At 47.9% G+C, this 24827-nt stretch overlaps 1 protein-coding gene across 2 annotated transcripts in view; it reads right to left on the reverse strand.

Moving 5' to 3' along the window:
- LOC146830581 (ethanolamine kinase 2-like) overlaps positions 1-24827 on the reverse strand; it is a 538466-nt gene that overhangs the window by 431648 nt on the left and 81991 nt on the right. The window contains exons 2-3 of one of the 2 annotated variants that reach the window (XM_085604781.1): positions 18258-18517; positions 17627-17773 (exon numbers count right to left, since the gene is read on the reverse strand). In XM_085604781.1, the coding sequence (XP_085460907.1) occupies positions 17627-17773; positions 18258-18517 (407 nt within the window). The remainder of the gene's footprint in view (positions 1-17626; positions 17774-18257; positions 18518-24827) is intronic. The other variant, XM_085604782.1, reaches the window with a different exon arrangement.

Here is a 24827-nt window from a genome sequence, read left to right on the forward strand (position 1 = left end):
AAGGAGTCAGTGCATGCATATTATGAGAGGCTAATACTAGCTTTTAAGCAATTTAGTGGAGATGAGAATCTGAGTGAGAAGGATTTGAGTCACTTTGTATACAGATTTGTATATCGTTTACGCCCTGAAATTGGTGACATGATTAAACAACATACTGTTGATTGGCAAAGCAAGAAAATCGATGAGATATTGAGACATGCAAAATATTTTTGTGATGAGATTGAGGCAAAACAATGAAAATTGAAAGAAAAGGCTATGTGGGCACAAGTGAAAGTAGCAGAAAGACAGGAAGCTCAATTAGTGGAACAAGCAAAAGACACAGGAACGAGACAAAGATTTGGACCTGGGAAAGGAAAGGGTAATATAGAAGAAGTTAAACAGAAGTTCCCATGCCATAATTGCGGTAGGATAGGGCATTGGAAATCCGAGTGTAAATTTCCCCCAAGCACTAACATTAAAATCCATCATTGAACCCACAGGTGCAGCATGAGGTGAGTGGTCAACTGCAGCAACAGCAGCAGGTTGTTAACCCACAGAATCAGGTGCCAAAACCACCTTTTCCACAGAGCAGAAACACACAGAAGTATAGTAATGAATCGGGATTCTATAATGAAGAACAGGTAAATAAGCTGCCACGCGCTAGCGCTGTTTCGCAGTATTGGCTGCAACGCGATGAGAGTGACTCAGAAGAAAGCTATTGACGGTGCCGAAGAGAGGAAGAAGAGTGCATACTTGGCGCAACTCTAGAAGTAGACCAGACAGGACCATTTGTGGATGGGAAGGTTAATGATGAAAATATTACTTTCCTAGTCGATACTGGAGCTACTCGATCAACTGTTAGGTCAGCTGATGTTAAGAATCTTCCTCTCTCGGATGAAACGATCCAAGTAGTTGGTATATCCAACAGACAGATTAGAATTTACCTTACATAACCAGTGAAGGTTAGAATAGGGAAATTTTCTGAAATGCACCGCTTTGTGGTGTGTGACACCAGTCCTGTGAATTTATTAGGTAGGGACCTGTTGTGGAAGAGGAATTGCACCATATTCTGTACTCCGGATGGAATAGCATTTGAAACACCAGATGATGATGTACTGTATAAAATGACCATAGCTAACAGAGAAAAAGAGGTTACTGAAACATATTCTGTATTCAACCCTGATGAATTACCAAAGGAATTGAAACAATCAGTAAAAGCAGAAGTTTGGGATTTCACTGGAGAAGATGTAGGACTGATGAGAAATGTAGATCCAGTAAAAATAACTGTAAAAGAAGGAGTAACATATCCAAACGTCCCACAATACAAATTGACACCTGAAATAATTGAAGGAGTAACCCCAGTAATAGAGAAAATGATCAGGCAAGGGATCTTGAGAGAAATAACGAGTAGTCCATGAAATTCACCAATAATGGGACTAAAAAAGCCTAATGGGAAATTCAGAATAGTGCAAGATTTGAGAAAGGTAAATAAAATTGTTGTATCATGTTGTCCCATTGTACCATATCCATCAGTGATCTTGTATCAGATTCCCCATGATGCAGAATGGTATACAGTGATTGATCTGTGCCATGCTTTCTTTTCCATCCCATTGCACCACGATAGTCAGCTAATTTTTGCGTTTCGTTTTGGCGAGCGTATTCTGGCATGGTGCCAAATCCCACAGGGGTATACAGAAAGCCCTTCAATATTTAATCAGCTATTGAAGAAGTCTTTGGAGAGTCTAGCAATGCCTGAAAATTCAGTGTTAGTTCAGTATATCGATGACCTACTTGTGGCATCAAAAACACGTGAAGCTTGTGAGGTAGACACAATAGCCTTACTGAATCATTTGGCAGATGGAGGACTAAAAGTGTCACTAGCGAAATTACAGTTTTGTAAAAAGGAAGTACAGTATTTAGGTCACAACATTGAGAAAGGACTGAGAAAAATAACAATGGACAGAATCAGAATCATAAAAGGAATGAAAGCTCCCATGACTCAAAGAGAGGTGAAAATGTTTTTGGGAATGGTTGGCTATTGTCGTCAGTGGATAAGTAACTTTTCCCTGATTGCAAAACCTTTAGTACGACTGACGAGAAGTGATGTGAAAGATTCCATTGAAATGAACAAAGAAGAGTTGGCAGCATTTAAACAATTGAGAGATGGTTTGTGTGAGGCACCTGCATTAGGTATGCCAGATTATGAGAAAGAGTTTGAGTTGTATTGCAGCGAAAGAAATGGATGTGCACTTTCAGTGTTGATACAGAAAAATGGAAAATTGAGAAGACCAATTCCATATTTTTCATTAATGCTTGACCCAGTGGCTGTAGGCCTGCCTGGGTGTTTGAAAGCAGTAGCTGCTACATGCCGAAGTTTGGAGCAGAGTTAAGGAATTGTGATGGGCTATCCATTGAAAGTGTTTGTACCTCATGATGTGGCGATTCTTTTAACAAGGAGTCGTACTCAGTATATGACACACAGTCGGCTGACTAAGTATGAAAAGGTCATATTAGGTGCAACCAATGTTAGTCTTGCGAGATGTGTGAATGTGAATCCTGCAACCTTGTTGCCTGACGCTGAGAATGTGGAAGTAAGAGATGAAGCTGATCATGATTGTGTGGATGTACTTGACTTTTGTACAAAACCCCGACCAGATATAAAAGACCTGCCTTTGTCAGAAAGTGATTATGTGATGTTTGTTGATGGGTCTTGTTTGAGAACAGATGAAGGAGTGCTGAGTGCAGCATATGCAGTGTGCACAGTCGCAACAATAATGGAAGCATCCTATCTGAAAGGAGTAAGATCTGCCCAAGTAGCAGAACTTGTGGCTTTGACCAGAGCGTGCAAAATTGGGAAAAACGTGAGAGTGACTGTGATAACTGACAGCCAGTATGGCTTTGGAGTTGTCCATGACTTTGGCCATCTATGGCTACAAAGAGGTTTCCTAACCTCGATTGGAACTCCTATTAAGAATGCTGAAGTGGTTGGAAAATTGCTTGAGGCGATACAGCTGCCTAGACAATTGGCTGATGTGAAATGTGCTGCTCATGGTCAAGGTAGTGATTATATCACTACTGGAAACAGGTATGCGAATGACATGGCACAATATTGTGCACGGAATCAGAGTTCAGTCAATCGGGCAAAGGAAAGAGAAATATCTTCTTGCTCCTTAATGTTTACTAAGATTGTGGGAACTTGGGAAGAAGTAAGACAATTGCAAGATGAAGCAGGTGATGAGGAAATGAAACAGTGGGAAAAAGCAGGATGTGCACCAAGGGAGAAGGATCATGTGTGGGTCTATCGAGATGGAAGACCAGTGATGCCTGATAGCATGATGTCTACCATGGCACGGATGTATCATGGCCAGGGACACATAGGGAGAGATGCCCTGATCAGGTCATTTAAGCAGACCTGGTACAATGCAAAGTTCAGACTTGTAACAGAAAGTCTCTGCCAAAGATGCCTAATATGCCAGCAATACAATCCTGGGAGGAAAACAGTAGTGAGACTAGGAACAATAGGCCGGGAAGGAGGGCCTTTTACCAGAATGCAAGTGGATTTCATTGAGATGCCTCCCTATAACAGATTGAGGTATGTTTTGGTTATGGTCTGCCTATTTTCAAGGTGGGTGGAAGCATTTCCAACAAGAAGAAATGATGGGATGACTGTAGCCAAGCTACTGTTGAGAGAATTCATCCCTAGGTTTGGGTTCCCAGTGACAATTGAATCAGACCGAGGAGGGCATTTCCATAATGAAATCATAAAACTGATCAGTGAAGCATTGAATGTACAACAGAAACTACATTGTGCCTACCGACCAGAGGCTTCTGGTGTGGTTGAACAAATGAATGGTACTATCAAAAACAGAATAGGGAAAATGTGTTTGGCCACAGGTATGAAATGACCCGATGTCTTGCCTCTGCTACTCATGACTATTAGATCAATTCCTGACAGAACTACAGGGTTAAGTCCACACGAAATAATCATGGGACGCGCCATGAGACACGTATTTATGCCAGCCAACAAGTTGATGACTATAACTGATGACATGGTGTTGGCATACTGTAAAGGCCTGGCTGACGCAGTTCATTCTGTGTTTCATCAGGTTGGAGCGGATGCCACCACTCTTGAAAGGAAGCCAGCCCATGATCTGAGCCCAGGGGATTGGGTGAGGATAAAGGTCCACAGAAGAAGAAATTGTTTGGTTCCAAGGTGGGGAAAACCAAGGCAAGTCATTCTGACCACAACAACAGCTGTGAAGTGTGCTGGACTGAAAAAGTGGGTCCATGCAAGTCATACATTGAGAATTCCAAATCCAGTGGACAGCACTGATAAAGAATACTTTGATGAATCAGAATCAAGTACTGAGTCAGATGAAGAAGAGTCAAAAACAAAAGAAAACCCTGAAAGGGGGGAGACAGAGCCGAGACTAACTTTAGTCCCTCGAAGCATCTCCCTGAGAAGAAGACTACAGATTTCTGATACAAGTTCAGATTCTGGAAACGAACAAGAAACGCAAGGTTCTTGCAAAGAGCACAAAAAGAAGAAAGGAAAAGATAAAGACAAACAAACAGAAGAGACTCATGAAGAGGAAGTACCAGATGAAAGATTGAGAGAAATTCCACCTGAAATAACCAATCTAAGTGAACAAGGGACAGGTACAGAGAGAGAGGGACAGATTTCTGCGGAAGACCCCCGAGGAGGTGTAGGGAACACCAACATCCAGTTAGGTGAAGGGACAAGTAGTCAGCAGGAAGATTGCGTGCCGGAGACCCGAGGAGGGACAGAAGTAGGGAAAACACAACAAGAGGTGGAAAAAGAAACTGTACAAAAGAAAAGGCAAGTTGAGACAGATTCTGAAGAAAGTGAAAATGAGATACCTGAAGGTCGAGTTCTGAGAAAGAGAACTTGGATAAATGAGAAAAACAACAAAGGAGGTAAATTAAAAAGAATTGCTAAAGACGACATTTGGCCAAATAAGATAAAGAAATTAAGATACCGACTGACACGAGTAAATTCACCAAGGGCTGAACAAGTGAATGAAGTGTCAAGTCAGTAAAAATCAAAAGAGGAAGAGATAAGTGTGTCTGAAGAAAACAAAAGAACAAGGAAACTTAACCAGAAGTATAAGTTGGCGGTATGGACGTACGTGGATCTGCCTGAAAAGGGAGAAGAGGCAGATAGTCAAGGAAATCCAGAGGAGACTGTACTGAAAGTGGTTGAAGAAAAAGAAGAATCAGAAATCCTGAGAGTTATCTTGTCTGACATCGGAGAAGAAGAAACGGAATTTCAGGAAATTCTGTATTTGGATGACAAGAAGAAAGTGAAGAATGATGAGATGCCAAACTGAATAGATCAAAAAAGCTGTTGATGAAGAAATAATAAAATAAGACAAAAGATAGAGACTGGTAGAACCAAGTAGGTGTTTAGAGCCTTGAGGTAGAAACTAGTTGTGAAGTAGAGGAGGCTAAGTCAAAAGACACGGTCCATTTTAACGAAGATGGCTAACATCGATGGTAGTAAAAGTAGATGTGTTTTCATGAAAAGATGGTGTAAAATGTGTTGTTGTTGTACAGGATTATTAATGCTTCTATGGAGCATCCTTGCTCTTCTGATCTCTTTCAAAGTAACTATAGATACACTAGAAGGACATACTGTAAATACAACTAATATAGGGAAAACTCAAAAGGTAGTTCCAACTAAAATAAGCAACGATCATTTACATAAAGACAGGTCTATAACTGATTTTTCAAATAATATGTTTTCAAAGTTATTGTATGAATATGTAAAGACAATGGATGTAAGGGACTGCTATGTATGCATGCAGTTACCTACCTCTGTTTCAGAAGGAGTGACTTATCATCACCTTCCAGCAACATATGGGATATCATGTAGTGTAATAGCTAGTTTATTTTATCAGACAGGTAAATTAGAGTATTATTTTTCAGATGTAGATAACATTTTTGGACAGGTGCCTTCTTATAACAAACTAAACAAAGTGAAACCTGCTAGCGTATTAGGTAAATTTTTCTTAGAAACTAACGAACTTACATTAGAAAACATTTTTAGAAACAATTTGACTTGCAGTTTGAAGAAAGAAGAAAAGACATTCTTAGAAATGGTTGAAGAAAGGAGACTGAAAATGCAAAGAAAGGCATCAGAAGGAAAGGTGGATTAAACAGTCTGGGATGTAGAAAAGGAAAAGCACTTGAAAGGTAAAGCTAGTCCAACTATGGCTTTAGATAGGCCTCAGAAAGGAAAATATGCATTAGAAGGAATCAAACTGTGTATGATAATTACTTTGTAGGTAACAGTGAGTGCCATGATACTTATCGAATCATGGGTGGATGGGGATTCAAAGGTGGAAAAGATCCAGTCTTTCCCGGATTAAATTTTATTTGTGGGAACAGGGCATATTATCGTTTACCAGACCATTGGTATGGCACATGTTATGTTGGCCTGGTCTTTCCGAAAATCTTTCATATGGATAAGGTAGAAGATAGTGTACATAGTAATCATTTAGTACGTAGTAAAAGAGAATCTTGGGCAGAAATTATAGGTGACATTTTTGGAGCATTGATACCAGCAGTGGGAATATCTTTGAATGCAAATAACATTCGAAAACTATCAAAAGTAGTGGATCGCTTGTCAACAAGCACCGCTGGAGGATTTTTATTAGTAAATACTGAAATGGTTGCCATGCGTGCTATGGTAATGCAAAATCGACTTGCCCTTGATATATTATTGGCAAAAGAAGGTGGAGTCTGTGGAATGCTGAAAGTTCAACATTGTTGCACTTATATTCCTGATGAAAGTAAAGATCTGAAAATTTATATTAAACATATTGCAGAATTGCATGACGAAATCGTACCACTGGAGGTTGAAAGTGTTTGGGAAAAGATTGGAAACAAGATTGCTGCTATTAAGAATTTCTTAGTTAAAATAGGTAGTACATTTATAGGTAAGATTTTATTTCCATTAACATGTGTGATTTTTGTAATATTAGTAATAAGATTAGGATGCATGTGCTGTAGACATAATAAAAACAAGAAGAAGTTAAAAAGAGAAAAGTTAAAAAGAAAAGACAAGAAACAAGAAAGAGAATTTGAGGAGATAGAATTCGAAGAGTGGAAGGAGAACATATATGAATCAGTAAAAAGAGAAGACGAAGGGGAAACTGAATTATGATTTGAGCAAGAAAACATTTAAAATTACGTAAACGAAAGAAAGAAAATTTTGGGGGGTTTTTTGGTGATAAAATCACCAAAGGGGGGATTGCTGGAGCGTGTAGTAAAATTTTTGTATACCCTCTTCATTCTGCATGTTTATATGAAAATGACTAATTAATTAATTGTAATATTATTAAAAGTTTGATGTGGTGAACTAACCAACCATATTAATAGATTGAAAACACGTGGGAACGCATTTGCATGGCTAAATTAATATGTGAACTAAGTATGTACGCATACTAATATTAGAAGAATAGAAAATGGCATGATATATGTTGCTTTTGTGACGTATTTGTGATTTGTGCTTTATTAAGTGAGTATAAAATTGCTCGAGTGTTGCTTTTTGTTAGATAAATACACGCACATATGGGTATTAGCAAGGGAATAACATTTTATTAATCATTTCTATGTATTAATTATGTTTTGTGTTTCTTTTGCTTAAGTTGACCATTGGGCCTGCCACAAAATGGCTGCCTCCTGTATCTGCCTTATCGGACGACACCACGTATGGTTCATAGAGATGTGCGCCTGCGCGAATGCCAAGCAACGGTTGCCTCTTCCTGACCCTAACTAGACTGTACCCACCAAGGTCGTTCTGGGAAGCAAGCCAGCTCCCCTGAAAGAACATTAAAATGATACAATAAACCGGAAATACAAAGAACTAAGAAGAAGAGACATTTACCGTGTGAGAACCCCGTTGAACAATTTTGACTGACCAATCAGAGACATTCAAAAACAATATTCGATACTTTTGGAATGTGATTTTACTATAAATTATGTTAGAATAGTGAGGTGACAGTTCCATAGGCTGCTTCATCGACGACTCTTCAGAGCTCATCCTTGGTTCCTGACGTTACGCTGACGGAGAGGACGGTGACACTGCAGGACAGCTGTTTCCCTGAATCTTTGACAGACTGAACTGATGACCAAATATTGACTTAGAGAACGACAATTAGCCAGAATAGGTAAATATGATGATCTGCAGCTTGAATAACAAAGAATTTAACTTGCATTAATTAGATAAAGATTTATTGATCAATTTATTAAATGTGTCGGGTTGTTTATTCATTGAAAATGTATTGATTCGAAGTAAATGAAGGATTAGAAAATCACTTAACCAGCAATTAGCTGATCCGATTGGCCATTGATGAGAGAAGTACCAAAGGTGGATCTTAGGGACTAATGAGAATGGAGAATTAAGTAGGTTTATTGCTCATTAGGGAGGAAAAGGTATTTCTTTCATAACAGCGCTTGGAACCGATCTCCTCCCGAGATATACAGACTGATGGTGAGTGAATGTTGGTGTTATGGGCCCCACCAGCGAATGTATTGTTTGAGTGTGTTTGTGAAATCATTTGGTCTGTGACGGAGGGAGGGATTTTGTATTCCGCTCTGCAGCATGTGCAACCGCCCTTTTGAGGCCCGGGCCGGGGAGGCAAAGCCGGATCAAATGGGGGCCCAGGTAGAACGCCCTCCGGAGGCGGGGTTCCTCCCCCGCCCCTATTAACATTCCGGCTAGACCGGTGGGGTTCAGGATTGGCCCCTGGAACAAAGGGACCCCCACCCAATCAGGGGGACGACCAGGATAGCGAGTGGGGGGATATGAGGGGCCAACAGCCAGGAACAGGCACATTCCTCCCCCCCATTGCAAAGAGTAGAGAAGAATTCCCCATAGTGGTGGCTTTCCACATCTGGGCCCAGCGGTTGGCAAATAGGCAGATTACGCCGTAGTCAGACAACCACGCAGTGGTACAAGCTATCAACACAGGGGTGGCAAAATGCCCAGCAGTGGCAACCCTGTTGCGCAAACTAGTCGGCTATCAATTGAAAGGCAACATCGCGCTTAGGGCGAAACACATCCCAGGAATAGACAACTCAGTCGCGGATGCCATTTCTCGTTTTCAGTGGGAGGAATTCAGAACACTCTCCCCAACAGCAGACAAAAAGATGCCCCCCATGCCGGAGGAAGCGCGGGCATGGGTGGACCGGGTTTGAAGACACAGCTGTACAATGCACTGGCCCCAAAAACAAGCACCCAATACAGTAGGTGTTGGGATACGTTCAGGGACAGGACAGGACTAGTAGGGGACCAGTGGGCCTCTCAGGAGGAGATCATGGATTTCATTGAGTGGGCATTTGTATGAGGGAAGACAAAAACCGGGGCCCAGGCACACTTAAATGCAGTAGCATACTACTCAAAATTGGGGGATCAGGCAGACCCAACCAGGGCGTTCAAATGCAGAATGGCAATGAAGGGATGGGGCAGGTTGCAACAGCCGAAGAAAGACGCAAGGTGACCCATACACTTTAACATGCTGCAAGGTATGCTTGGGGCACTGGCAGAAGTGTCCTCCTTTAAGCAGGAGATAACGCTTTTTCGCACAGCTTTCGCGATGGCATTTTTTGGGGCTTACAGGGTCAGCGAGCTCGTAGCCCCATCAGTTAAGGACCCTGGGGCAGCTTGCATCCACAGAAAAGATGTTGAAATAGGAGAAGGCCACATGGCCGTGCGGCTCTGGCGGTCCAAGACAGACCAGGCAGGCAAGGGGAAGTTGACCAGGATACACTGCATCAAGGATGCGACTTGCTGCTCGGTGTTCCTACTAAAGGAGCACCTAGGGCACAGGGCACCGTGCCAGGGGCCACTGTTCAGGCATAGGGAAGGGGCATTCCTCAGCCGTTTCCAATTCATAGCAGTAATGGGAAAAACCCTGGAGACAATGGGTCTCCCCGCGCGCGCTTATGGCTCCCACTTTCAGAATAGGGGCGGCCACGACGGCAGCGGGGCTAGGGTTGGAGGATGGCCTGATGAAGGGAATAGGGTGCTGGACATCCAGCACATTCAAGCGCTACATACGCCCAACAGCGTACTGAGTCCAATTTCTCCAGCCCCATCTAGGTCCCGGAGGTCCGCAAAAGAGGGGGTGGATCATGGGACACTCCTACGTGACGCGGGCACAGAAGCGGGAAGCATTGAGACAAGGTGGCAGGCCAGACGCGGTAGTGGCCCACCTGGGGGGGAATGACTTAGCAAAATTAGGAAGGCGAGCGCTACTAGAGGACATGCAGAAAAGCCAAACAGCTTTGGCACGCCTGATCCGTCCCGCAGAGGTAATCTTCTCTGAGATCATCGTGCGGAGGGCCTGGCGGGGGGGCGGTTGACCTGGGTCAGTGGAGAAATCCAGAAGGAAACTGATTATCACCATGGCCAAAGTGTGTAAGGCCAATGGATGGGGTTTCGTGAGGCACGGCTTTATAAACTTTAGGTCCCCATGGTACCACCTGGAAGACTGGGTACAGCTCACCGGGGTGGGAATGGACATGTTCTTGCTGAACATTGTGGGGATTCTGGAGCAAAGGGGGTTCAACTAGGAGAAAAGGGAGAGGCCGGAGTAGGGTGGAGCTCCCGACGATCGAGAAACCGTACGAAGTGTGGTGGAACAAACACAAGGAAGCTAGTAGAAAGAGGCTCTCACAGTGTCCTTGGGATGCCTCACGGCAGGGGTACTGAGGGAGCCAAGGGGCGGCGTGCCGCCATAAGAAAATAGATGTGATGTTCCCGCAGGACCCTTGGGATGCCTCATGGCAGGGGTACCGAGGGAGAAGATGGGAAGGACTCAGCCTCAGGAAAGGTAGAGTAGATGCTCACGTAAGGTCCTTGGGATGCCGTACAACAGAGACCCCTGGGAGAAGGGAGAGCCCACGAGAGGGTACAGGGCGAGCAGGACGGCACTGGCAGTTCGGGAAGGTCTAGATGGACACCCTCCACATTCGGTAGCAAGCTGAAGCCTAGACCCGTGATACGGAGGCCCGAAAAGGGAGCCCCTCCCCTCCCAGGAAATTGAGGAGGCTGGGTCCATAATGCAAGAAAAAGAATTGCAATGAGCAATAGATGTAAAGGTAGAACATGGACATTGAATACGGTATGACCATGAGCATTGGAAATGTATAAAAAAATTGTAAAGCTTTTATGTGATGAATAAACTGCGTGTAACAAGAGGGAGAGAGAGGACTAGAAAGCTAGTCCATGTCCCCGAGGGATTTATATGTGATTAAACAAAGAAGACTAGCTTAAGTTGACCAAAGTGATGCAGTACTCAAAGTAGTTCTGTCACAGACACCTTGTAGGTGTATTCATGAAGCCCTCACCCACCAACCTAGTTTATTTATTTATTTTATTTATTTTATGATTTTATATAGCGCTGAATCACCCCGAGGGGTATCTCTGCGCTTGCAACAGAAGTCTAGCTAGACATTAGAAGAGATGTGTCTTCAACAGCTTCCTAAATTGGAGGAGGGACATTTCCATACGAAGATGTTGGGGAAGACTGTTCCAGAACATAGGAGCCAGATAGGAAAAGGCCCTGCCACCAGCACGGGCTTTATTTATTCTAGGAACAAGAAGAAACTTTTTTGATCCTGATCTAAGTGAGCAAGAGGGAATATATGCTTTCAATTTCTTGGCAAGATAGAGAGGGCTAAGCTCATTTAGAGCCTTAAAAATCATGCAGCCTGTTTTAAACTGCACTCTTTTTTTGATAGGCAGCCAATGCAGTTCATGCAGCAAAGGCAGAGAGGGGGTCCTGGCAGGTGAGTCAGTTACCAAACGGGCAGCTGCATTTTGAATAACCTGCAATTTATCCAATGAAGCTACATGAGCAGAAAGGAGAAGAGCATTGCAGTAGTCAATCTTGCTCATGAGCAGCGCCTGAATTAAAGTCTTTCTGGTGAAAAGAGGGAGCAACGGAAACACTCTTCTGAGTAGACTTAAAATGTGGTAACAGGAACCAACAATGGTGTTAACATGGGTCTGAAGAGTGAGTTTCTTATCGAGCTTGATGCCCAAGTTTTTAACTACCTCTTTAGGAGCAGGAGCTTTACCCAACTCCTCCGGCCACCAGCTAGGCGACCAACAGATGTCAGCACCCCCGAACAACAAGATCTCAGATTTAGATAGTTAGTTTTCATCCAGGAGGCAATAGCCATCATGCCCTGAGAAAAGATGGTTTGAATGTCTGATCTAGCTTTGTCGAAGGTGAGGAGGAGTTGGGTGTCATCTGCGTAAGAAATGGGATTAAACCCCAAGTCCCTCATCAGTTTAGCCAGAGGTGTCACATAGATGTTAAACAGAGTAGGGCTCAGACATGAGCCCTGAGGGACACCACTTGTAACCTGTGAGGGATCAGAAGTAAAAGAGCCCAATGATACTGCCTGAGTACGATTAGACAAGAAGTCTGACAGCCAGCTTAATGCAGATCCATTAATGCCCAGCTCTTGCAATCTGTACAGAAGAACTTGGTGGGAGATGGTATCGAATGCTGCTGAAAGGTCAAGCAGCACCAAGAGTGCCGCCTGACCTTGATCCACAGCCATTCTAATATTGTCTGTTACCTCCACCAAGGCAGTCTCCGTACTATGTTTGGCACGAAAGCCTGACTGAGAAACATAAAGAGCACTAGAAGACTCAAGATAGGCAGATAAGTGCTTATTAATATGTTTCTCAGCGATCTTACTCTGTAATGGGAGCAACGATATAGGACGGTAATTCGACAGTTCCTCAGGAGAGATGTTAGGGTTTTTACGAATGGGGATAATTTGGGCGTGTTTCCATCTTTGCGGAAGTCTGGCAGATTGTAAAGAATTATTAATAATGGAACATAATGGTGGCGCCAACTGAGCCGCAAATTTAGAAGAAATTTTAGCTGGAATGATATCCAGGGGGGACCCAGATCTGGTACATTCCAGAAGTGTTTGTACTTCAGTGATGGTAATAACAGGGAATGTAGTCAAATGAGGTCCTACACTAGTGGGGTGGAGTATAGTAACAGCAGAGACAGGAACAGAGGTATTGAGGAGGGTGATATTTTTATAAATCTTTTCAACTTTTTGTACAAAGAAAGAAGAGATATTATCGCATAATGTCTGAGAAGAACTGTCACTAGTTTGACAAGATTTGGGGTTCGTGAAATCGCGCACAATTTGGAACAGCAATCTAGAATTGTTACCTGCATGTTCCAAAGTCTCTGCAATATGCGTTTTGCGGGCCAATTTCACATTATTATGATAAATTATCATAGCTGCTTTATAAGTAGTTTTGGCTTACTCACTATGTGAGCGTCGCCAAACACGCTCCAATTTTTTACAAGCACTCTTCTCCTCTCGTAAAGCAGACGTGTACCAGCCAGTGGCAGAGCTTTTGGGTGAAAATCTAAGAGGTTTGAACGGAACTACTTTGTTAAGTAAATTATTAACTCTCAAATCAAAAAAATCAAGTTGCTGATTTACATCCCCTAGCATACTATCCCAATCCCACCCGGCAAAAAGCGGGGAGAGATGCTGAGATGTTAATTTGTGCCAGGGTCTGTACTGTCGGGTAGTAAAGGTATTATTTGCCGCCAGGGCATGGTCAGTAGGGCCCAACAATTGAAAGTTTATGATAAAGTGGTCAGACCAAGTAAGCGGATAAGTCTCACCACATTTAATATCTGGGAAATTAGCGAGAATAAGGTCCAAAGTATGACCTGCAATATGAGTGGGGGCAGTGTTAATAATAACTAAGCCTCCTGCTGCTAGATCTTGCAAGCATAGCCTTGCATCTTGATTGGAAGCATCTTCGCTATGAATGTTAAAGTCTCCAAGCAGGAGAAATTTGCGCGAAGCGATTAGATAGGAAGAGATGAACTCGAGCAATTGACTTGTAAAATTAGATGTTACCCCAGGCGGTCTATAAAATAATGCGCCTTTCCAACTGCAACAAGCGGAGAGGTCCAATCTAAAAACAATACATTCAAATGCTTCAGTCCCTATCTGGTCAAGAATGGTAGCAGTCAATTCCTCTTTATAAATGAAGGCTATTCCCCCACCCATTTTACCTATTCTATCCCGCCTAAGAATCCGATAGCCCTCCGGTATCGCTAGGGTGATAGCCGGAGTGGAGCTAGGTTTGAGCCAGGTCTCAGTTATGAAGCCAATGTCCGGCTTCTGGTCGGTTAGAACATCCCAAATATCAGTAGCATGCTTAACCAATGATCTAACATTAGCTAAGATGCAATTCCATACTTGGTGCTGCACAGTAGGGGTCTTTGACCGAAGAGAATGTGGCAATCATGTGCAAACAGATGGCGATGCAGTGGGTAAAGCAGAACAGTAGCAATTCATGCTTTGAAAGTTACAAGTCAGGCATGAATAGGGACCCTCGAGGATTCTGTTGAAATGGCGCAGAACTGTACAACGCCCCATATTAAGAGACATCAAATGCTCACGTGAATAAGTTCGCACCGAGTTATTCAGAGCTCTTATTGCTGGCTGCGGACTGTCAGGGAGCCTGGCGGCTGGCGGCGTCCTGGCGCGGAAGGGCGCAGACGGGCTTGCCTCTGGCGCGCCTCCGGCGCGCGCGCTGCGCGCTAGCATGAATCTCTTCTTAAAGCACTCACAGTCCAAACACTAGAGCGCTGACCAAAATGGCGCCCTAAGATGGCACAGTCCCTCTAAAGACCCCGGAAGCTCGCAAAATAGCGAGAAATGAAGATCGTTTTTAATGTGCGGGTAAGTGAAGGGATAGAAGAGGATTGAGAACGATTTAAAACATGAATAGACTTCCTAAAAAGTGCTCAGGCACGAGCAAGTAAACCGGCAAGCACCCTCCCTCGTATTAGGAGAGGGAAGGGAGCCATAAAATCGTTAAAAGTTATTCCACAGGCAGCTACAGCATACAGCATACAGCTACAGCATTCAGCCTAGGAAACACAAATCATAAATCACGTATAGCAATCAGCTGTTGCGCTGCGCGCTAGCATGAATCTCTTCTTAAAGCCCTCACAGTCCAAACACTAGAGCGCTGACCAAAATGGCGCCCTAAGATGGCACAGTCCCTCTAAAGACCCTGGAAGCTCGCAAAATAGCGAGAAATGAAGATCGTTTTTAATGTGCGGGTAAGTGAAGGGATAGAAGAGGATTGAGAACGATTTAAAACATGAATAGACTTCCTAAAAAGTGCTCAGGCACGAGCAAGTAAACCGGCAAGCACCCTCCCTCGTATTAGGAGAGGGAAGGGAGCCAGAAAATCGTTAAAAGTTATTCCACAGGCAGCTACAGCATACAGCATACAGCTACAGCATTCAGCCTAGGAAACACAAATCATAAATCACGTATAGCAATCAGCTGTTGCGCTGCGCGCTAGCATGAAACTCTTCTTAAAGCCCTCACAGTCCAAACACTAGAGCGCTGACCAAAATGGCGCCCTAAGATGGCACAGTCCCTCTAAAGACCCCGGAAGCTCGCAAAATAGCGAGAAATGAAGATCGTTTTTAATGTGCGGGTAAGTGAAGGGATAGAAGAGGATTGAGAACGATTTAAAACATGAATAGACTTCCTAAAAAGTGCTCAGGCACGAGCAAGTAAACCGGCAAGCACCTTCCCTCGTATTAGGAGAGGGAAGGGAGCCAGAAAATCGTTAAAAGTTATTCCACAGGCAGCTACAGCATACAGCTACAGCATTCAGCCTAGGAAACCCAAATCATAAATCACGTATAGCAATCAGCTGTTGCGCTGCGCGCTAGCATGAATCTCTTCTTAAAGCCCTCACAGTCCAAACACTAGAGCGCTGACCAAAATGGCGCCCTAAGATGGCACAGTCCCTCTAAAGACCCCGGAAGCTCGCAAAATAGCGAGAAATGAAGATTGTTTTTAATGTGCGGGTAAGTGAAGGGATAGAAGAGGAGTGAGAACGATTTAAAACATGAATAGACTTCCTAAAAAGTGCTCAGGCACGAGCAAGTAAACCGGCAAGCACCTTCCCTCGTATTAGGAGAGGGAAGGGAGCCAGAGAATCGTTAAAAGTTATTCCACAGGCAGCTACAGCATACAGCTACAGCATTCAGCCTAGGAAACCCAAATCATAAATCACGTATAGCAATCAGCTGTTGCGCTGCGCGCTAGCATGAATCTCTTCTTAAAGCCCTCACAGTCCAAACACTAGAGCGCTGACCAAAATGGCGCCCTAAGATGGCACAGTCCCTCTAAAGACCCCGGAAGCTCGCAAAATAGCGAGAAATGAAGATCGTTTTTAATGTGCGGGTAAGTGAAGGGATAGAAGAGGATTGAGAACGATTTAAAACATGAATAGACTTCCTAAAAAGTGCTCAGGCACGAGCAAGTAAACCGGCAAGCACCTTCCCTCGTATTAGGAGAGGGAAGGGAGCCAGAAAATCGTTAAAAGTTATTCCACAGGCAGCTACAGCATACAGCTACAGCATTCAGCCTAGGAAACCCAAATCATAAATCACGTATAGCAATCAGCTGTTGCGCTGCGCGCTAGCATGAATCTCTTCTTAAAGCCCTCACAGTCCAAACACTAGAGCGCTGACCAAAATGGCGCCCTAAGATGGCACAGTCCCTCTAAAGACCCCGGAAGCTCGCAAAATAGCGAGAAATGAAGATTGTTTTTAATGTGCGGGTAAGTGAAGGGATAGAAGAGGAGTGAGAACGATTTAAAACATGAATAGACTTCCTAAAAAGTGCTCAGGCACGAGCAAGTAAACCGGCAAGCACCTTCCCTCGTATTAGGAGAGGGAAGGGAGCCAGAGAATCGTTAAAAGTTATTCCACAGGCAGCTACAGCATACAGCATACAGCTACAGCATTCAGCCTAGGAAACACAAATCATAAATCATAAATCACGTATAGCAATCAGCTGTTGGTGGCATGCTTCATCATCGGGCCCACCCAGTGACACCTAGTATGTCCCGGGTGTGCTACGACGCCTGATTACAGCGGAGCTGGTATATTGCTGAGAGTGCAGTGAGGTTGGGTGAATTGTGATTTAAAACGGCTTGGTGGTGGTCCCAGTACCCAAGGGTAAATTAAATTTTAATAACTGGGCCGACACCAGCGGTTAAAAGTAAGGCTACAGGACGTGTAAGGGTGGAGAGTTACTGCCCCCTGCATCCTTCAGATGGTCGACATGTTTCAGCCAGTGCCTTAGAGTATTCTGGCTTTCCTCAGGACCGTTTTTAAAAGGGTGTGGTGAAAATAAAACAGACTTAGTGTTGTGGTACAGACTATGTGATACACTCACTAAGGCGTTTTTCTATGTGTCAGAGGGGGATTCCCTTCTCATGCATACCTGTACAAACAAACATTAAAAACAAGGACAAATTATTTGTAGAGAGAGTCAGTAGTCAATTTAGACATCCGGTCAACAATGCTTAGGTGGCCGTGAATAAACTGCGACCTTTTCAGGGACCAGAGAATGTTGTCAGTGGTGATTTAAGGTAAAAGCGTGCAGTGTTGGTTGGTAACAATGGAGGGGAGCGGGGCGGGACGACTCGCCGCCTGGAGGGGGTTATGTATCAGACTGAGTTTTATGCATGCTTACGTGTGCACCAGGCTTCCCAGTGACCGTCTGTGCTTGTCCATACCTTGAGTTCGCTGCGTTGTCATCTCCCAGTATATCCATTTTCACGATGGCATAGAGTAGACGCAGTTTGTGGCAGAGGTTGGATATGAGGTGACTGCCACTGGGGATGGGGATGCTGTGGTACTTTGCCATTTCTTCTGCTATGAGCCTGTCGAAATTGAGAGAGCGAGATGGAGATGATGCCCAGACATTGAGAAGAAGAAACCCAATGAAGGACTGATTTCCCACCCCCTATCTCTCACGTCCCAGTTCTTTAGACATGGGCTTTCTCACAGTTGTCTTGCTATACCAGTCCACTCCGCATAGATCAGTCGACCCCCTGACCTGACGATGACTCTGGACCTAGGGATTTCAGACCTCTGAATGTGGGGAGTTTCTGACGGCAGAAACGTTGGGCCTCTTGATCTGGAGATTACCTCCAGTCTTGGCTCTTGAAACTCCCTGCCCCATCGCTCCTGCGGTCTGTAGTGAAGGGGCACCTACTACTTACCCTCTCTCCCTGTCTAACCCAGTCTATTTGAGCCCGTGATAACCCCCTTAACTGAGTCGGAGTCCCCCAAACTGCAAGGCACCCCGCCCACACTGCTGGCGCCTTGACCTTGGTGATTCTGTGAGCTCTGACCCCTGCGTACCTGAAAATACGGGGCTCTCGGACCTCCTCGGGGCCCAAGGCCCGGCCTTGCATGAACTCGTAGCATAGACCATTCTGGAAGGTGCAGTACAGGTCCGGGGCGCAGCCGTGCTGTCGAAGGAGCTGGAAACTCTTCACCTCGTTGTGCCGGTCCACGAACAGCTCCGTCATGTTGCCGTACACGCGCACCAGGACCGCGTCCTCCATTCCCGGGTCCACGTAGCAGGCCAGGAGCTTGTTGCTGATGCCCTCGGTGAACATCTAAGGGAGAGTGATCATAATATAATAATGCAAAACGTTTAAAACGCTATTGGTGCGTACTGCCCCTTACAGACCACTACACCTTTCAAATGGTACCATAACTGTCGGCATCTTAAGTCAAGGGATGTCGTTGTTGAACATTGTATTTGATCTATTTTCCCCCTTTTTTAAACATCCATTTATTCTTTTTTAGAACAAAGCAAAGCAATAAAACAGAGCCACACAGAGAGAGCATACATTGATGTAGCTTATTGGCCCATAGGGAACTGGGGAAACAAGTGCACATCCTAATCGTGAAAGTTCCAACCCACCTGCTCCTAGGGGCCTCCTTGTTCGCGATAGGCACTCGAGCCACGCCATATCTTTTCCAATAGTTTCCCTTTTAGGTCGTGCCTGGGCAACGCATGCCCTGCTCTGCCAGGCATAGTGTATTTAAGTATGGACTTGAAGCTCCACCCACTCTCCTCATATATTTTTCATTGGCTTGTGTTATTGTTCTTTGTAAATGCTGGCTTCTGATTTGTTAATAGTCCTGTTAGTACCTTGTCTTCATTTGTAACCTCCCATGAGGTCTGGCCCTTTTACTTCTGTTATTGCACAGTATGTCTTATTTAGTCTGAAAGCACTATTTTATTCACTGAGTTTTTCCTACTGCAGGCACGACATGCTTTCCTGCAACATTCAGCGCACCATGCGCACTTTCACTTACCAAGCAGCCAGAGACAATGGCGGCCGCTTCTTTGAAGTGAAATAGGTATCACATTTCCAAGAGTTTGAGCTATTGGCATTGTAAATGACAATGTATTTTATTTACATGTTAATTATCAAAACAGATAATTAAAAGGCATTGTCATTTACAATGCCAAAAGCTTAAACTCGCAAATGCGAGACCTATTGCATTGCAAATGCTTGTTTCCACTGTAAATGAGTATGGAAACCCCTGTCAGCTGGCAATGCTGCAGCGAATATAATAATATAAATATAAAGCACACGTTTCCCGGTTCTTAAATAAGACGGCTCATTTTTAGTGCAATCAAGAGATGAGGCGGCCCTACCAAGATTCTAACCTGCGGCCTACTGAACAGAACAGGTATTCGCCTAATGTACCTTAATTTACTGAGGTACAGAGATTACTAAACAAGTGCACATCTGTTTTAAAGTGTAGAACTTTCCAAGTTGCCATGAATATAGGCATGCATTCCTACATTCCTGCACAGGCAGTTCAGTTTCCATTCAAGGCCAAAATCCACATTTTGCATTTCTTAAAAAAAAGAAAAGCTGGCTTAGGCCCCACCTGCTCTTCTGAGTGCTCCAATTTCTCAAATGCAGCAGCGGAAACACTAGCCTCGTTGACAGGGGCCTTGTCCATAGTTTAAAACATATAAGCTTTTGCCATATTGTTGGAGGGAGGCCCACCGGGTAGTCGGGGAGACTATTCCGGACACCCTCCTACCGCAAAGGTTATAGCCGAGCGCCGCTGAGAAGCCCCCTTGGGGAGGTCGTTCTCCTATATTCGTACTAGGCCCAGTAACACCACCACACAGGACTCAGTAGTAGTTGCAAGATTAGATTCTTTATCGTGAGCAATACGTGCAATATTTACAGAGGGATCGAGGGATCCGTTCAGAGTCTCAATGTTCGTTCAAGAGGGAAGGGTAGCGGGACAGTCTTAGTGCCAGCCGGCACGGAGGGCTCTGCGCCAGACCTTGGATGCAGGTCCCATAGCGGCTCGGATGTGGAGAGCCGCGACGTCGTCTGCAGGGCTCGGATGGTAGTTCCGCTTCGGTCGAGCCGCGACGAGGTCAGCTGGGCTCTGGTGGTAAAGTTCAACAAGGTCGGGCCGCGACAGCGTCAGCAGGGCCCCAAAGGTTCGTGAAGGTCTTTAAGCACGGTGGAGCCGCGACGCCGTCAGCAGGGCTCAAGTGGTGGTTCAGGGTGAGTTCTCTTCCGTAGGGTCAGCCGCGATCCGATCAGCAGGGCTCTTGACTCCAGGATACAACTGTTGTCCGGTTGTCGGGTCGCCCCAGATATAGGACGGGAGCCCTTTGATGTCCGGACCCGTGCGCCCGCAGGGGGCGGAGAGGCCGGGTAGGGAGCGGCCAGACGCCCAGCAGGAGAGGCGCCAGGCCCCAGAGAGCTGTGGGGTGATCACACCTAGGTGTGGAGAGACGGTAGGGGGTCCCATCGATACTGCCCTCCGCCGGGAGTGGGAAGGGCTCACGTGGTCTCCCCCGGGCCAGGGGTTGGCGTCTCGATGTCGGGCCTCGCTGGGACCGAGGCCGGGTAGAGCAGGGTCATACAGGTGGTCACGTGGAGTGACGTGCAATCCAAGATGGCGGAGTTCCGATGTGCATGGGACCTCGTGCGGCTGAGCGCGGGGAAACAGGACCACGCCACGAGGCCGGCTCCCACACGCGTCCCCCCCAGCTGAAGGCAGGGAGAGTCACCCATCTTCTTGGGGGTTCTCCTCGCCGAGGCGGAAGAACCGGGACAGACCGTCAGCATTGGCGTGGTCGTTGCCGGGCCGGTGTTCAACAGTGAAGTCCATCCCTTGCAGTGAGATGGACCAGCGTAACAACTTGGGGTTCTCGCCCCGCATTTGCATGAGCCACCGCAAGGGCCGGTGGTCAGTCTGGACCCTGAAGTGGGTACCGAAAAGGTAGGGCCGGAGCTTCTTGAGAGCCCATACCACAGCGAAGGCCTCTCTCTCGATGGTGCTCCACCTCTGTTCTCGCGGCAGCAGTCGGCGGCTGATAAAGGCCACCGGTCGGTCGAGGCCCTTGGCGTCCAGCTGGGAGAGGACTGCCCCGACCCCGTACTCCGAGGCATCGGTCTAGACCACAAATTCCTTGCTGTAGTCGGGGGCCTGTAGCACCGGGGCAGCGCACATGGCCGCTTTGAGTGCATCAAACGCGGTCTGGCAGCGGGGCGTCCAGTGCACCACCTTGGGTAGTTTTTTTGAGGTGAGTTCCGTAAGGGGGCCCACAATGCTGCCGTAATCCTTTATGAAGCGTCGGTAGTAGCCTGTGAGGCCTAGGAATGCCCGGACAGCGGTTTGGGTGGCGGGGGGCTCCCACGCCTGGATAGCGTCAACTTTTAGCCGGAGGGGGGCCACCTGGCCACTCCCCACCTGGTGGCCCAAATAGGTCACAGATCCTTGGCCGATCTGGCACTTTCTGGCCTTAATTGTGAGCCCGGCCCTTTGGAGAGCGGCCAGGACTTCCCCAAGGTGTCCTAGGTGCGCGGCCCAGTGGTCGCTGAAGACAGCAATGTCATCGAGGTAGGCCGCGCTGAAGGCTTCGAGACCGGCCAGGACCTTGTTTACTAGTCTCTGAAAGGTCGCCGAGGCGTTCTTCATGCCGAAGGGCATCACCCGGAAGTGGTAGTGGCCGTCGGGGGTAGAGAAAGCTGATCGTTCTTGTGCGCCGGGAGTGAGCTTGATCTGCCAGCACCCAGCGGTGAGATCAAAGGTGCTTAGGTAGCGGGCGGCCCCTAAGCGATCAATCAGCTCGTCGGCTCGTGGCAAGGGGTGGGCGTCGGTCTTGGTCACTGCGTTCAGGCCCCGGTAGTCGACACAGAATCTGAGTTCGGGGGCTGTGCCGGGGGCGGCGGCCTTCGGTACCAAGACTACCGGGCTGGCCCACGGGCTGTCGGAAGGCTCGATGACTCCGAGGGCGAGCATCTTGGCGACCTCGGTCTTTATGCAGGCTGGGACTCGGTCAGGCACTCTATAAGCGCGGTGTCGTACAGGGGGGCTATCCCCCGTGTCCACGTTGTGGACGCACCAGGGGGTCACCCCAGGCGTGAGGGAGAAGAGGGCAGCGAAGGGCTGCAGTAGCTTCTGGCAGTCATGGCCCTGTTCTGGTGTCAGGGTGGCGGAGAGGTGGACGCCCTCCAAGGAGCCGTCTTGGCTCGAGGTCCCCAGGAGGTCTGGTAGGGGCTCGGAGTCACTTTCACCCCCATCGTCGGTAGCCAGTAGTAAGCTTAGTTCAGTTCGGGCAAAATGGGGCATGAGCCGGTTGGCGTGCAGGACCCTGAGGGGGTTCCGCGGGGACTCCATGTCGACCAGGTACGTGACGGGGCTCTTCTTTTCAACTACCTTGAAGGGCCCGGTCCACTTGTCCTGCAGGGCGCAGGGGTCCACGGGGGACATGACCCAGACTTGCTGGCCCGGCTCAAATTCGACAGCTGAGGCATTCTCGTCATACCAGCGTTTCATATCTTCCTGGCTGGCTTCCAGGTTGGCTTCTGCCAGGGCACGGAACTTCCGAGTCTGGTTCCGCAGGGTCAGGAGGTACCGGTAGACGTCGGGCGGGGCACTTTGGACGTTCGCCTCCCAACCTTCCTTGACCAGGCTGAGGGGCCCTCGGACGGGGTGTCCATACAACAGTTCGAAGGGGCTGAAGCCCAGGGATTTCTGTGGTACCTCCCGGTAGGCGAACAGGAGGCAGGGCAACAGGACATCCCATCTCCTCCTGAGGGGCTCTTCCAGGCCCTTGATCATCCCCTTCAGGGTTCGGTTGAACCGCTCGACCAGTCCGTTCCCCTGGGGGTGGTAAGGGGTGGTGAATTTATAGGTGACCCCACATTGTTGCCAGAGGGATCTCATGTACTTCGAGATAAAGTTCGTCCCCCGGTCGCTCACCACTTCTCGGGGGAGCCCCACTCGGGAGAAGATGCCCATTAGGGCCCGGCCCACCACTGGAGCGGACACAGTTCGGAGGGGGACAGCTTCTGGGTACCGGGTGGCGTGGTCGACCAGTACCAGGATGAAGCGGTGGCCCAGGGCAGTTCGGGGATCGAGGGGCCCCACGATGTCTATCCCCACTCGCTCGAACGGGGTGTGGACGGCTGGGAATGGCTGCAGGGGGGCTTTCACTCGTCCCCCCGTTTTCCCGCTGGCTTGGCAGGTCGGGCAGGACCGGCAGTGCTGGTCCACGTCTCGTCTCATTCGGGGCCAATAGAAATGTGTCACGAGGCGGCTGTAAGTCTTGTCTCGCCCGAGATGTCCGGCGAGGGGCACGTCATGTTCCAGGTTCAAGAGGAATTCTCGAAATCGTATGGGGACGACCAGCACCCGGCTGGCCCCTAGTTCGGCGATTTTCTGCTCGCTATACAATAAGTCATTGTCCCAATAGACCCAGTGGGTCCCCGAGGGGTCCCCCGCAGCCTGGGCGGCCGCTTGCTGTCGGACCCCCTCGAGGGACGGGCAGCCCTTCTGTTCTTGCTGGAATTGTTCACGGGTGGGGCCCCCATCGTGGCGCCACTGGGATAGCTCGGGGATCTCGCTGAGGAGAGCGGCCTCGTTGGAAGAAGGTTCGGGTGGCCCGACCTCTTCGTGAGGTTCCTCCGGGCCGGCGGAGGTGGATTGTTCGGGGCCCACTGGTTGGTCGGGGGCCGGGGCCGCCACTGGCTGGACGGTCATGGATCGAGCGGTGGCGCAGGCCCACTCGGGTTGTCCTAGCATCCCCAGATGCTCTCGGCGCTCCACCTGGGCCCAGGGGGAGCTCTCTAGGTCGTTCCCCAGGAGGCAGTCCACCGGGTCGTCGTCGCGGACAGTCACTTTCAGGGTGCCGGACACTCCTCCCCACTCGAAGGGGATTCGGGCCATCCGGCACATGCTCTCGGTGTTGTCGGCGGTCCGGACAGGGCAGAAGACATGTGGTAGGATCTGTTCGGGAGTCACCAGATGGCAGCGGACAGCGGTCACGCTGGCCCCAGTGTCCCGGAGGGCCTCGGCCCGTCGCCCATTGATGGTGACCCACTGTTGGTACTTCTGGGTGTTGCTGGAGATGGTGGCGCAGGGCACCATCTCTCGGGAGCCTAGGCACACAAGCGACATGGCAGCTGGTTCCCACTCGGGGGACCCGTCGTCGTGGTTCTCCTACTCGTCCTCTCCCTCCCCCAAGGCTGCGGCGGCAATTTGTCGGGGAGGTGGCCCCGTGGTCCCGTTCCGCCGGTTCACGGGGCAAGCCGGGTCGCTGGCATAGTGGCCGGCCTGTTGACATCCGAAGCAGGTTACCGTCGGTCGCGGTCCCGACCGGGCGATAGGGGTCCCTCTTCGGCCCTGGGTCGGGGAAGGGTGGTTGGTTGCTTGACCTCGTGGCGGGCTTCTGGGCGGCCCGGCTGGGAATTCTCGACTGCGGTGGGACCCCCCTCCTCCGCCGCGCTGGCGGGGAAGGCCCGTGGTGCTCCGTTGGTAGTCCCCCACGGGGTTCCAGGGGACCCGGGTGTTGACCCATCGGTCTGCTTCGGCGGCGAGCTTCCGGGGCTCGGTCAGTTTACTGTCCAGGAGGTGCTGCCTTAGTTC

The sequence above is a fragment of the Triturus cristatus genome, chromosome 5_1, assembly GCF_964204655.1.
Source record: "Triturus cristatus chromosome 5_1, aTriCri1.1, whole genome shotgun sequence".
Lineage (NCBI taxonomy): Eukaryota > Metazoa > Chordata > Amphibia > Caudata > Salamandridae > Triturus > Triturus cristatus.